The sequence below is a fragment of the Trichomonas vaginalis genome, chromosome V, assembly GCF_026262505.1.
Source record: "Trichomonas vaginalis G3 chromosome V, whole genome shotgun sequence".
NCBI classification, from domain to species: domain Eukaryota; phylum Parabasalia; order Trichomonadida; family Trichomonadidae; genus Trichomonas; species Trichomonas vaginalis.
Window position 1 is genome coordinate 31,051,925 of NC_067207.1, and position 13,802 is coordinate 31,065,726.

General features: G+C 34.8%; 7 protein-coding genes and 2 pseudogenes across 9 annotated transcripts, besides 1 other annotated feature; 3 read left to right on the top strand and 6 right to left on the bottom strand.

Moving 5' to 3' along the window:
* Window positions 1–13,802: part of a mobile genetic element that runs on past both edges of the window.
* TVAGG3_0434750 (organellar and viral DNA polymerase type B) lies at window positions 209–630 on the top strand (the record flags this gene model as incomplete). Its single annotated transcript, XM_051233939.1, has 1 exon — window positions 209–630. A coding segment is annotated over one exon (422 nt), but the record flags the coding sequence as incomplete, so codon positions are not given.
* On the top strand, window positions 2,177–2,576 carry TVAGG3_0434760 (annotated as a pseudogene). Its single transcript has one exon. A coding segment is annotated over exon 1 (400 nt).
* Window positions 2,985–3,680, bottom strand: TVAGG3_0434770 (protein of unknown function, DUF4106 family; the record flags this gene model as incomplete). The annotated part of the gene is made up of 1 exon (XM_051233940.1): window positions 2,985–3,680. One exon carries the CDS (start codon window positions 3,678–3,680, stop codon window positions 2,985–2,987), a length of 696 nt encoding a protein of 231 aa, XP_051103670.1.
* Window positions 4,828–5,822, bottom strand: TVAGG3_0434780 (annotated as a pseudogene). The gene has a single exon. A coding segment is annotated over exon 1 (995 nt).
* Window positions 8,342–9,075, bottom strand: TVAGG3_0434790 (protein of unknown function, DUF4106 family; the record flags this gene model as incomplete). The annotated part of the gene is made up of 1 exon (XM_051233941.1): window positions 8,342–9,075. A coding segment is annotated over one exon (734 nt), but the record flags the coding sequence as incomplete, so codon positions are not given.
* On the bottom strand, window positions 9,453–10,274 carry TVAGG3_0434800 (protein of unknown function, DUF4106 family; the record flags this gene model as incomplete). The annotated part of the gene is made up of 1 exon (XM_051233942.1): window positions 9,453–10,274. The coding sequence occupies one exon, from the start codon at window positions 10,272–10,274 to the stop codon at window positions 9,453–9,455; it is 822 nt and encodes a 273-aa protein (XP_051103672.1).
* On the bottom strand, window positions 10,764–11,756 carry TVAGG3_0434810 (protein of unknown function, DUF4106 family; the record flags this gene model as incomplete). The annotated part of the gene is made up of 1 exon (XM_051233943.1): window positions 10,764–11,756. A coding segment is annotated over one exon (993 nt), but the record flags the coding sequence as incomplete, so codon positions are not given.
* On the bottom strand, window positions 11,996–12,731 carry TVAGG3_0434820 (protein of unknown function, DUF4106 family; the record flags this gene model as incomplete). The annotated part of the gene is made up of 1 exon (XM_051233944.1): window positions 11,996–12,731. A coding segment is annotated over one exon (736 nt), but the record flags the coding sequence as incomplete, so codon positions are not given.
* Window positions 13,138–13,392, top strand: TVAGG3_0434830 (uncharacterized protein; the record flags this gene model as incomplete). The annotated part of the gene is made up of 1 exon (XM_001289486.1): window positions 13,138–13,392. One exon carries the CDS (start codon window positions 13,138–13,140, stop codon window positions 13,390–13,392), a length of 255 nt encoding a protein of 84 aa, XP_001289487.1.

The following is a 13,802-nucleotide window of genomic DNA, read 5'->3' on the forward strand; positions in this document are numbered from 1 at the left end:
CACCTGTTTTTTCACCCTCATTTCTACCATCGTAGAAAACACACAAAACTCTTGAATTTGTTGCTGAACTCGGCAAAAATATATTTTAGGTGAAGAGGTGAGATTTCACCTCTTTTTTCACCTGTTTTTTCACCTCATGAATTTTCCCGAAATAAAAAATAAAGTTAGTTTTTTTAAAAAAAATATTTTTTATTTTTATTGTAAGAACATGTTAGCAACAACTTCACCAAACTCGTTAGTCATGAACCCAACTTCAATGTTAGTAAAGATGAAAAACTTCATTCCTTCTTCATATACTTTCGAAACAAAAATCCAGAAGATAAAGCAAGAACTTTTAACAAGTAATTTAGACTGTAGTGCGAAAGATGAAACAAATGAACAGTATCTTTATGAAATGCAGGACATTATTGACCATTTACCCAAATTGCCTGAAATCCAACAACAAAAACTCACTATTCCTGAATTCGACGAAATTGAAGTTAAAGTTACTGACTCAGTAGAAATAAAGAAGTTCATACGAAAGGTAAATTATGAATTCCTTGGTTTTCATTGCAACCATAAAGTTATGGACAAAGATTGCGACATGTTATATAAGAACATCTCTGACCTTTACAAATCCGAAGAATTTAAGACCTACGACAACTTTGTTTCATTAGTTGCAAAATGTGTTTGGGAAATAAGAGATAAAGATAGAAGAGGTAAGGTATGGAACGAACAAATAAGACCCGCTATGTTCGAGATGAAGAGAGCAATTGACGCCTTAGTTGTTTTAGCAGGTAAGGTTTCAGAATATAACGCAAAAATGAACCGCAATGTTCAAAATGTAAAGCAGCAATGAGGAAATATAACTACTCAGTCAAAGAGATAGAAAGAATGCGAAACGACTATGCAGACTTAAAGAAAGAAGCAGAAAAGCCAGCAGAAGATAAAATGGATATGTTGACATTTCTTAATAAAACTATCCAACAGCAGAAGATTTCCTTCTATCTGACGTCAAGAAGAAGTATAAAGAAACTTTCGGTATCGTTAAAACATTCGATGTACTGACAGAAGAAATAGAAGCTACGAAATTGTTTAGGATTTCAAATATACATCATACAATTCATGTAAACGCTTATAAAATAACAGGTGAAAAAAGAGGTGAAAAAAGAGGTGAAATCTCACCTCTTCACCTAAAATAATTTTATTGAATTCAGCAACAAAATTCTGAGTAAAATAATTTTTAGGGCTTGTGTCAAACCGTTGAGTTTTCACAAAATTTAAAAAATAACGTTTACCATGTGAAACGCTTATAAAATAACTGAGGTGAAAAAACAGGTGAAAAAAGAGGTGAAATCTCACCTCTTCACCTAAACATTATTTTTGGGTCATTTACGCTCATTACGAAGAAGTTTTGACAAAACATTTACGATGAAATCATGAAAATTCATGAGGTGAAAAAAGAGGTGAAAAAAGAGGTGAAATCTCACCTCTTCACCTAAAATATATTTTTATTGAATTCAGCAACAAAATTCTGAGTAAAATGGCATAAGATTGCTACCCTCGGAAACAGTGAAGAACAGCGAGTACGTATGAAAACAGTGAAATTTCTCTAGACCGACTTCCTTCGGTCTTGCATAAAACTCTATGAAAATCATGAAGAACAGCGAGTAGGTAAGAAATCCTGGTCTTGCATAAAACTCATGAAAATCATGAATTTCCTTAAGATAGAAAAAATAAAGTTAGTTTTATTTTTATTTATTTTTTTATTTTGTATGTAAAGACAGATATGTCAACAACAGAGAACACAACAACAGTTATAGTCCATGAAGCTATAAATGAAGAATATGAGTGGGTTCAGTTTAACAAACAACTCCGTCTCATTCGTTCGGTCAAAGACGATATGTACCAAATGCAAAGTATTTTGACTGCTCTTCGTTCTACAAAGCAAGCACGTCATTGGTTTGAAAACCAACAGACAAAAGAACTTTTAGAAGAATTTCCTCATATGTTTGCGACCGGTAGAAAACCGCGGGTCGAGATTCCGTACGAAAATCGTGAAAAATTGCCAAACGGTTTGAGAGGATATTATGTACATAGACTTCTTGTAAATGCTGTTGCAATGTGGGCTTCACCTCGTTACGCTTGTTATATTTTCATGATGTTAGATGAAATTCATAGACAAGAACGTGAAGAGATGGAAAACAAGCTTGAAGCAAAAGACAAAAGCATTCAGAAAAGAATACCACGTTCGGTACCAAAAGGAAAGGAAAAGAACTATAAGTATATGATTTATACTGAAGAGATGGAAAATGAAGAAGATAAAGATATGGTTATGTTGCATTTAGTCAGAAGAAACAACAAAAGCTTTTACGACCTTGCTAAGATTTACAAATCTGACAGAAATTGGTTCTATCGCGAAAACTTACCGATTTCAATGACACCGAATGAAGATGTGAAACAAATAGTTCAAGATACGTTACCTCAAACACACTATGATATGAAAGGTTGTACAATACTTACCTTCAAAGAAGATTTGCCATTGTTAAAGGAAAAAAATAACAGAGTATTTTGACAACTTCAAACAAGTAGAGTAGATGAACCATTTATTTTTACGCTTGACACCAAAGATGGCTCAGGTAGCTCTATAAGTTAAATTGCCTCGTCAAATCCTTCTGGCATTCCGAGTCCTTCCATCAGACAGGAAGAACTCTTCCTTCCAACAGGAAAAAAATTTCCCGACAACTGGAAGAACTCTTCCTTCCAACTGGAAAAATTTTTCTTGTTGTTCGTCCGTAAACCATTCAAATTTTCGAAAATTGAGAACTTTTTGGTCGAACTTCAGAAAAAGTTTTTCCATCCGACAGAAAAATATTTTCCCGACAACTGGAAGAACTCTTGCATCCGACAGGAAGAACTCTTCCCGACAACAGGAAGAACTCTTCCATCCGACAGGAAGAACTCTTCCATCCGACAGACTTACTAAGACTAAACACTTAGATTTTTTACGCTTGACTTTTTACAATTTGAACTTTGTTTGCGTAGATATGAATTCTGAAAGAAGTATGAGGGTCTTGTATGACTTTGTACTTCTCCCATAGTTCATGTCTGTCAAACTTACCTGCCATGGACTCTTTCATAAGTTCCATGAAATCGTCTTCGGACAATCCGGGGAAAAGTATAATGTCAGTAAGTATTCTCTTTACATCCTTACTTAAACTCTTGGCTGTCTGTACACATATTACGACTGAGATGTTAAAGTGTCTGAGCTTCTTAAGAATTCGACACATGTCTTGTTCTCTGTTCTTTAACAAAGGATGAGAAGCAAAGTCATCTAAGATAAGAAGACATCTATGAGGGTATGTCTTCCAATCGTAAGATTGCAATTTCTTCGAAATGTATTCTATCTCTTTCTGTTTGTTTCTGAAGTGTTTCTTCTCTAATATTCTCTGCATTTCCTCATTTGGGTCTTTAAACTTCGAATTGACATACTCATTTATAGCATTATACTTCAAAACTCTTCTTTGGTACTTCTTTATCCAATCTAACAACTCAGTATCCTTTATACATACTAACTTAGACTTCTTTATAATATCTTTGAACGAATTGACGGTTTGGTCAAATTGACCAGAAGTACTACAAATGACAACTAACTCATAGAATGGGTTCTTCTCATCTAGTTCTTGTTGTTGTGCAGCCATTTTTAAGATAAGTGAAAGTCTTACCCGACCCAGGTGGTGCAATTAGACCTGTTATACCATTCTGAGCAAATAAGAACTTGTCATGTATAGGTTTTATCTGAGCATTTTCTAACTTCCTCTTGTTCTTCTTCAAAACATTCTCAAATTTCTTGTCAATGTCAGCAAACTTTTTTTCTAACATATTTTTAGAAAAATTAAAAATTTTATCTTTTAGAAAATGTCTAGCGATTTCGCTATCTATATTCGAGACAAGCTTTTTGACAGCAAAACATCTGTCGACCATAAAATCTTACATAGTGTAAACAAGAAAGGTGAATTTGTTCTAAAGTTCTGTTTCTGGGAATATGACAAGAACCATAAAACATTAAGCAGAGAAGTCTTAAAATTTGTCAATGACAGACTTGTTGACAGAGATGACGCCGATTGGAAAGATGAAGTCCAACAAAAGTTCTTAGAATGCAAAGAAGGCACATGCGCTGTTCTTGAAGATGAAATAGAAAACAAATAGAAGAGCTATTAAAGGACAAAGAACTTTTACATAAATATGGTTGCGCCAAATTTGACATAACTCCACCAGAAAAGAAGAAGAAGAGAGAAAAGAAAGAAAAGAAAGTAGAAGAAGAGAAGAAAGAACCAGAAGCCAGTTCCAGAGAAAAAGAAATTTGACATGTAAAAATAAAATTTTATTTTTAGAACATTTCTGGGTCAATGTCAATGTTCTCTTCCTCTTTAGGAGCAAACACTGGCTTAGACTCTAAAATCTTTTTACCCAATTTACCTTGAACTTCAACTATCTTAGACTCATAATATTCATAGTCGTCTGCTTTCTTTGGTTCATAAGGTATAACAAGTTTGTATGCTTTGCCTTCTTTAAGGTTTGAGAACCTTCTGTCAAAATTTTCTTTGACTGCTAACAAACCTTCTATGTCTAAGTCTTCAAATTTCGCACCATTTTTAGTCACAATAGCAAACTTAACTGGTTCGATGTTCCAAACTTTGCTGAATGAAGACTTTTCAAAATGGTAGAAGTAAACATTCAAATAAGCGAATGGGTCTAGTTCTTCTTTAAGTCCTGACATGTACTTGTTTACTGAGATGAATTTTGCCATCTTTTCTATCGGATAAAAATATATATTTTTTATAAAATTTACTCAGAAAAATTTTTCTTTGTATATACGCCGTTCTGAACATCTAAAAGACTTTTGACATTTGCCAAGAATGTTCGTTTAGAAGCTGTCATATAACCATATTCTTGACAATATTGTTTATACGAATCGTACAATGACCTTTCATCTAATGACACAAAGTCAGTTTCATCTACGAATAGTTCATAAACACTCTTGTTTGCTTCTAACAATGTTTGTCTCTCTTCGGTATATGGAATTTGTCTTGGATTGAACTTTGAAATATCTAATGTCATAAAATATGAGAACAAGTGGTTGTAAAAGTTAGGTGTCAAAGTTTCTGCTAAGTCGTCAAAATATTCTGTATCTTGCATATGAGAATCTGACGTTCTGACAACTACATATCTTCTGTCAGAACTTTCTAACTTCATCGGAACGGCGTTGTTTGAAACCATAATGAAGTTTGCAACATTTTCACAAACTCTTTGGTCTTTATACTTCTTTCAACAACTCCAACTTTGTCTGTTATAAGACTCTTCAAAGCATCTGAGTTCAAAACTTTTGTTGTATCTATACTTTGAAGTTCATTGCAAACTATAAGTTTCATATTCTCAATTGAAGAGTTAAATTTACCGCAGATGTTTTCTAAGTTTGTCATATTAGGGTTCGAATAGCCCTCTAACAGTTTGCATAAGATATCTGTAAAGAATGTGTTCTTACCTGTTCCTTGTTTTCCAATTATAATGAGAGCAGTTTCATTTTTAGCACTTGGATGTTGTAAGATATTTGCAAACCAACATAAGATATACTCATAAACCTTTTCGTTTCCATTGCATATAATTTCTTTGACATGGTCTAACCAAGCTTCTATAATATTTTCTTTCCATTCTACTTGTTCGTATTTATATCCAGTGAAGATAGAATAGAAGTTTGGAGAAGGTGTATAGAACTTTATACCACGAACTGAAAAATCTTCTAACTTTGACAATAAGATATCCCAAGCATCTAACATCTTCATGCCAACTTGTACAACTTTTATTTTCTTAAGTTTCTGTCTACATTCTTGTTCTGAAACTATTGTTGCTCTTGGTTTGTTAAAGACAACATCCCATTCTTTCATAACATAACATTCTGGGGCAGAGTCGACATAAATGACTAAAACGTTTCAAATTCTCGACTGCTTTGTTTAGTCTCTAAATGGACACATATTTCTGAATGCTTGGAAGTCATAAAAATCTGAAACATCTATTCTGTACATTTTTATAAAAATAAAAAAATATTATTTTTTTATTCTTGACTTTGTTGTTCCATTTGTTGCATTTGTTGTTCTTGAGCTATTTGTTGTTGAAGTTGTTCTTGTAATACAATACTTTCACCAGTTGCATCTTCCAATTCGAAACTTTCTGCCGTCATTGACAAATACATAGGACATAAAGGTTTTACAGGAACAAAAGTTTGCTCAACTAATGTCAACGTTATACTTGCCAAAGTGTTTGAGTTCACTAAGGTTGAAAATTCTGCATTCGAATGAACAATAGGCAAACCAGCAGAGAAAGTATTGTTTATACGCATAAGTATCTTTTGTCATAATAGTTTCTGTCAACATTCGAATAACACTTTGAACCTAAGTTTTGAAACAATATATAAGATTGGTGTGCTTAATGTCAATGGAATAGACATTCCTTGTATGACACCTTTTCCTTTATAGGAAACTGTTGGTAGTAAAAAACCAGAAAATAAGTTTTTGTATTATAGCTCATATCGTTTATAGTAAACTCAGTCGGACATCCAAACATAATGAAACCTGCTCTAGTTGCAGCACATGCTTACACTCGTCCTTAAAGTATTAAATAAGTCAACAAAACCTGTTGGTGGTATATCTGAGTAAGTATCTTCAAAGGAGTATTATTTTACCATTCACAACAATAAAATCTTCTGGTGTCAAAAAGAGCAAAACAGGCTTTAGTCGCTCATTGTGTTTAAGTTAGTTTACAATATCGTCCTTGAGGACTTTGTAAGTTTGTTGTTATTAGAATTATATGACTCAAGGGTTTTTAGTCGTAATAGTATAAACCATTATATCTTCTGCCATTTACTTAGCAAATAATTTTAATGAAATGTTGTGGTCGTCAAATATTTTTATGACGTCTGGGAAACTATACTTTAAGTTCAACGTTTCACCTCCTTTCATAACGTATATCTTGTCAATGACATTATATGAAACACCACAGCAAGCAATGTCGGGTTCTATTTCTTTGATGTTATATCGTCTGCCTCTGTCAAAATTTCAATAGTTCTTTCAAAACTTCATGAGGTGCAATGACATATGAGTTCACTTTTACAGGGTTGTGTTCGACCAAGTTTAACATTATACCTAAAGCTTGACAAATCTTCTCCTGAGTTTTAAGTTTGTCTTTAAGTTGTTGGTAGTCATTTCGAATATCTGCCAACAGAACTTAAGTCTCTCCTAACTTCAGGGTATGTTGGTTGTTCTTTTACAGGAACTATTGTTATACCATCTTGGTCTTCGTATGTTTCCCCATTTCAACATCTCTTTCTTTGACATTGACAATAACACTTTGACTGTTTTGTTTGACGTTTGAATTTTAAACTTCACATCTGCCACCGCCATTAAACCTTTTGAAAACACTTACGCTTCTATTTTTCGGAAATGACATTTTACTTAGAATAAAAAGAGGACGTATTTGAGTATCTCTTCGAATTGAAGCAGAACAAAGTTTACACACACAAACAATACAAATACATTGACAGAATAGTTCTTTATACAAACAATGGAAAATGTTATAGAATAGCAGTCTTTGCTGAACCAAAATATTTTCATAAAGCAAAGAAAGTCGTATAACCGAAATGGTAAAGTTCTTGAAGCAGACAAAATATAACAACAAAACTGACCGATATTTCTAAAGGAAAGTTTATAATACAATATTATGTCAAAACTGGCGTACTGTCAATATTTGACGGAGAGAAGTCAGTTCAAGAACAACTTACTGACCTGCTGCCAAAATCTGCTCGATGGAAGCTGTCGTTATACCAATCTGAGGAGCCCCAGCAGGTTTCATCGAACGAATCTTCAAAAGAGCATCTTCCGTGAAAAGTGCTATTGGTTTTGTAAACTTCTTTGCTTTCAATTCATCTGGACCGTCTCTGTCACCAGTATATTGTATTTGAACTGTACCAACAGTTGAAATACCACCCATAAAGTCTTCTGAGTCAGCAAATGGAATGCCAAGCCAAAAGTTTGAACGGTCTCCATTTGTATATTGAGTTTTTTGAGCTCCTGTATGAGTCCATACTTTCACATATGGCATAATAGAACTTTGCATTTCAGGGTTAATGGTTGTTGTGAAGTTGTTGTTAAAGTTCATAGCATCTAATGTCAAGTTGTATGACCTCATATCCTCAACTGTAGAATATTCTTCTCTTGGATAGTATTTGCCATCTATGTTTATATGATATTTAATACCGGGGTTGTAGAAGCAAGAATAGTCATTTATAGTTCGTCTGAACAGTACAAACATAGTATCTGCATGTTTCATTGCAGTTGTTAAGGCAATATCTGTTCTTGCACCTGGGTCAGCACTTTGGTTTCCAACTTCACCTGCAAAGTCTTTGACAGATATTTGGTGTATAGGGAACATAAGTGGAACTGCAATATATTTGGCAGCTAAAGCATTTGAAATATCTGGGTCCAACATATAGACTGCAAGTCTGCTTTCTATTCTCTTGCATTCAAATTTTTCGCATGTGAACTTAACTGGGTCCCAAGCATCTCCAGCAGCATTGAAATAATAGTTTACTTCAGTGTTGAGGTTTGAGAAACCAAAGTCTAAGTCAACTTTGTTTTTGCAAAAGTCGGCGAATGACATTTTATTTGTTCCCACTACTTCTGTAAGAGTGAATGGGTCTTGTGTTGGTGCAATGACTAAGTTATTTTTGCTTGGAGTAAGTTCGATAGAAATTTTTCCTGCCCAGTTTGGCAAGTATCTTAAAAACCTGAAGATGAGGAAAGATGACAAAGGAACTCTAAGTTTCAATTTTACTTTGGTTACTGCTGCTGCATTTTGTCCAGAAAGGTTAACATAAACTCCTGGAACGTTAGGGTCAAGTCTTCTTATTTTCTCAATAGTTGCATACTGGTCTGTTTGTTCTCTAGCTTGTGGTTGTACTGAGTTTCTCAAAGCGAACCATTCATAGTTTGCCCATGTTACTGTTTGAACTAAGTCAGAGTTAGAATATATCTTATATCCCATGAAAACTTCTGGAGCATATTGGTATCCGACATAGAAAATTCCATTGCAACCTTTCTTGTCAGACAACTTGGCAGAAGGTTTTATTTCAATCATGTCTTGTTCCACGTATAAGAATGAGTTGTCAATAGAAATAATATGAAACCTGTCGCAAGCAATATCTACTGTTGTTGAAGAACCTTCTCCAAACTCACCTACGTTTCCATAAGAAACAGCAGTTGTATATTCGTAAGTTCCAGGAACTATTTCTGACCTTCTAATGGCATTGTCGCATTCGTTATACCATTCGGAAACATTTCCATTCATAGCATCCAAAACTGTTGGCGTTATATTCTGAGCGGCGTACATTTCATATGAGTAAAAATATAGAATAGTTGGATTTATATGTCATAATAGAACCCACGTGGACCAAGCTTTACTTTCTTCCTGACTGAGTTTTTAACTCTTCTTTTTCCTTCATTGCCCTCTGCTTGAAGTTGTTGCATCTTTGCCTCATGTTCATCTAGTATGTTGCAAATTTTCCATGCCCTTTTTGCCTTTGGACTCTGGTCGCCCATCTCAGGTAACCTATATCCTAGAAAGAGTTTGTCATAGTCTGTATTTGAGTCTTCGCGTATTGTTTGCATGACTCTTTCCTGAGTTTCCGGTTCAAGCTCTTCAAACAGTGCCTGGCCATATGGAATATGCTCGTTTCCAAATATATGTTTTTGTAGCCATTCTGGTTTTCTTTCCATGTTACCAATTATATCTTTTGTGAATGGGAAAGCTTTTACCCAATCTTTCAGTCTTGCGTCGTTTATTTCTGTAGTTGGTTTTATTTTGTCAAGGAACATGTTTTTCAATACTAACATTTCATTTGGTACTGTCCATTTGAGTTTTCTTAAATATTCATCCCTTCTCGATTCATCGCCTGCAAAGTAAGTTTTTATGACATTTTGTAAACTTTCGTTTGCAAGGTCATGTACAATAGGTTCTCTTCCTTCTCTCTCCCTAACTCTCTTTCTAAACTCTTCACCAAATATACCATCTCTATGGTTCTGTGTAGTTCTTTGAGATAAATGTTCTAGAACGTCAGGTGTTATATTTCCATCAGCCATGTTCATTTCATACTGGTCCAAAATATCTGCATGTTTCATATCTTTCAATGGCATTAAAGCCGCGCTTAAAATACCAGCTATATCTCGTTCACCATTGACTTCCATTGCGTCTACAACTTCTTGGAATTGTGGTTGTAAGTTTATGAACCACCTATCCGGGTTAGCTTTATGACCCCATCTCATTGTAGTTCCATCGTCTGCAGAAACAAAAGTAGGTTTGTTTCCATCTTGGTTAGGTTCTGAATGAACTTTAAACAATGTTTCATTTCTATATGTTTTCTTGAAATTTAACCTTTTATTTTCACCGAGTTCATCCGAAGATTGAACGTTAAATGCTCGTAAGTAAAAAGGGTTGTTGTATTTGTGTACATTTTCTTTCAGTACTTCCATTCTATGCAGAATATTTTCATCTGGTGTTGGAGTCTTTTGTATGTCGGCAAACATTTTTCGATATTCTTCTACTATGTCAGCCGAATTTTTTTTAGACTCTTGGAAATATTCCATATTCTCCGCATACTCTTGTTGAGGGTCAAGATTTTTCGGCTGTTCCAAATCTTCATCTAGTTCTGTGAAGTTAGTTTCCAAAGGAAGGACTTGTTCGTTTCCTTCAGGCTCTTCTAGCTGTTGTTGCTGAACTATTTCTTCCATGTCTGGTTGTATCTGAACTTCTTCCTGTGGAGTTTCTTGTACCTCATCTGCTGGCATTTCATATATTCCGAGACCGTTTTCAACAATTTCCCTATCTACGTCATCCGCATTCATAAGCTTTTGTTCTTTCGTTCCGTCTCTATTTTTTACGCGTTTCATGACGAAAGTTGAATTGTCATTTAGCTCTGACATCAAATATCTCGGAGTAAATTCATCCATGTCATTTGGATGATATGCTATTAAATCATATCCCTTAGCGAGCTTGTATTTTCCAGGTTTGAGATTATATCCGTTTTGGTGCTGAGCCATAAAGCTAAATAGGTTCGGGTCAGTATTTCCATCCTTGAACTTTCCAATAGCTTCTTTATATCTGTCACTAAAGTCAATACTATCTGGGAAACCACACTCTTCTTTAAGCATTTTTAAGAATTCTTGGTTTCCTTGTTCTCTACTTCTTTTATGTCCTTGCTCTGTTTGTGGTTGTTGTTGTTGTGCAGGGTTTTGAACTGTTGGTTGCTGTGCTGGTTGTTGTGCTGGTTGTGGAGGTGGTTGTTGTGCAGGGTTTTGAACTGTTGGTTGCTGTGCTGGTTGTTGTGTTGGTTGTTGTGCTGGTTGTGGAGGTGGTTGTTGTGCTGGTTGTTGTGTTGGTTTTGGTGCATGCCTGTGTCTGTGTCCATGTGACGATGTAAATGTTCTAGGTAGTCCTGGTGCAGGTGCTTCTCTTGGAGGGTTTGGTGGTATATAAGTTCCACCAGCTGGCACATATGTTCCATCTGCAGCGTAATGTCCTACCTGACTTTTCGTTCTTAAGAAAGCATTTACTAGGTCTGTTTTGGTCTGTTGTAACTCTTTTTCTTGACTTTTCACAACAGTTGCTCTAACGGCGTCATAGGCACTTTGAACTGCCTGTCTCGTTGCTGCATCTGTTATTTTCGTCATATTTTGTGCTACTTCTTTTAACTCTTTGTCGAAACCTTCAGACTTCAGTTTCTTTCCAGATGAGAAGTCGTTCACTAGTTTCACCTTACTATGAAGAGCTTCGAAGGCGTTCTTAAAGTCAGCATTTGTTAAAGTTTCATTTGAACTGTCTTCATCCGCTTGTATTTTTGTCCTTATTGACCCTATAAGCTGGGCTGCTTTGGCGTTGGCTTGGGCATCTAACCAGTCATTGTTAGCTTTTATATATTCCGCGCTTTTCATTGCCTTTTGCATAGCCGCGTCGTTATTTTTACTTTCTTGTGCTAAGTTTTCATACTGTACGGTTTGGTTTTGCAACTGTAAAAGTTTTTCTGCCTTTACAGTTGCTTCAACTTCTTTTTTATACTCATCGCTATCCATATATGTCTTCAGGGCTTTTTGTTTTATTTCTTCATCTTTCAGTACTTTATATTGAGTAGTATGGTTTTTCAAATTTATGACATCTTGTTCCATTTTTGCTACTTCTGCTGCTTTTTCTGACACTTTTTTCGCATATTCCTCTGTACTTAGTTCTTTCAGTTGTTCTTCTTTCTTCTTTTTCTCTACGTTTAACTCATTTAGTTTCTTTGTGTGTCTGTCATATTCTAGTTTCTTTTCGTTTTCACTTATTTGTTTCTGTATGTCTATGTTTGACTTTTTGACATCTGTTATTTGATTTTTGAGTGAACTCAAATTCATTTGACTTTGAGGGTTATAGGCTGTTCCGTCTGCAGCTCCACCATAGCCTGCCATTTTCGCTAAAAGTGCCGCTCTTAAACCTCCACTCTGTGCACCAACAACTCGGTTTAAAAGCATAGGATTGCTTGACATTTGTTGCAACATAGTGGGGTCATTCAGCATTTGTTGTTGCAACTGTTGTTGTGGTGTCAGTTTTACTATTGGATGTTTCAATGCTCTCTTCCTCTTACGTATATTCTTACGTAGCTTACGTGGCATTTTAAGCGAAGTTAAAAAGCGGCTTTTGACAGATGTTTATTGTGACTTCTTCGTAAAGACTTTGTTGAGATTTCTTCGTAAATGAGTGTAAATGACCCAAAAATATATTTTAGGTGAAGAGGTGAGATTTCACCTCTTTTTTCACCTCATTTCTCACCTCTTGAATTTTCATGAATTTCTTCGTAAAGACTTTGTTAAGACTTCTTCATCTAATTTCTCATGAACTTTCTTGTCTATGTTTTGTCAAGATTTCATCGTAAAGACTTTGTTGAGATTTCTTCGTAAATGACCCTAGTAGTATATTTTTGGTGTAAAATTCATGAAAATTCAAGAGGGTGAAAAATTAGGTGAAAAAACAGGTGAAATCTCACCTCTTCACCTAAACATTATTTTTGGTGTAAATTTCATGAAAATTCAAGAGGGTGAAAAATTAGGTGAAAAAACAGGTGAAATCTCACCTCTTCACCTAAACATTATTTTTGGTGTAAATTTCATGAAAATTCAAGAGGGTGAAAAATTAGGTGAAAAAACAGGTGAAATCTCACCTCTTCACCTAAACATTATTTTTGGTGTAAAATTCATGAAAATTCAAGAGGGTGAAAAATTAGGTGAAAAAACAGGTGAAATCTCACCTCTTCACCTAAACATTATTTTTGTCTGATTTTACGAAGAAGTCTTGACAAAACATTTACGTTCATGTTTGACAAAACATTTACGAAGAAGTCTTGACAAAACATTTACGAAGAAGTCTTGACAAAACATTTACGAAGAAGTCTTGACAAAACATTTACGAAGAAGTCTTGACAAAACATTTACGAAGAAGTCTTGACAAAACATTTACGAAGAAGTCTTGACAAAACATTTACGAAGAAGTCTTGACAAAACATTTACGAAGAAGTCTTGACAAAACATTTACGAAGAAGTCTTGACAAAACATGAAAACATATATAATTTGTGAAAAGCGACACATTATATATAATGTTTTCGACCCAGAAGACTAACAATTTTCCGAATAAAAACTTCATTTATACTAAACATCAACATCAGGGCTAGAAGGCACGAAGTGCCTGG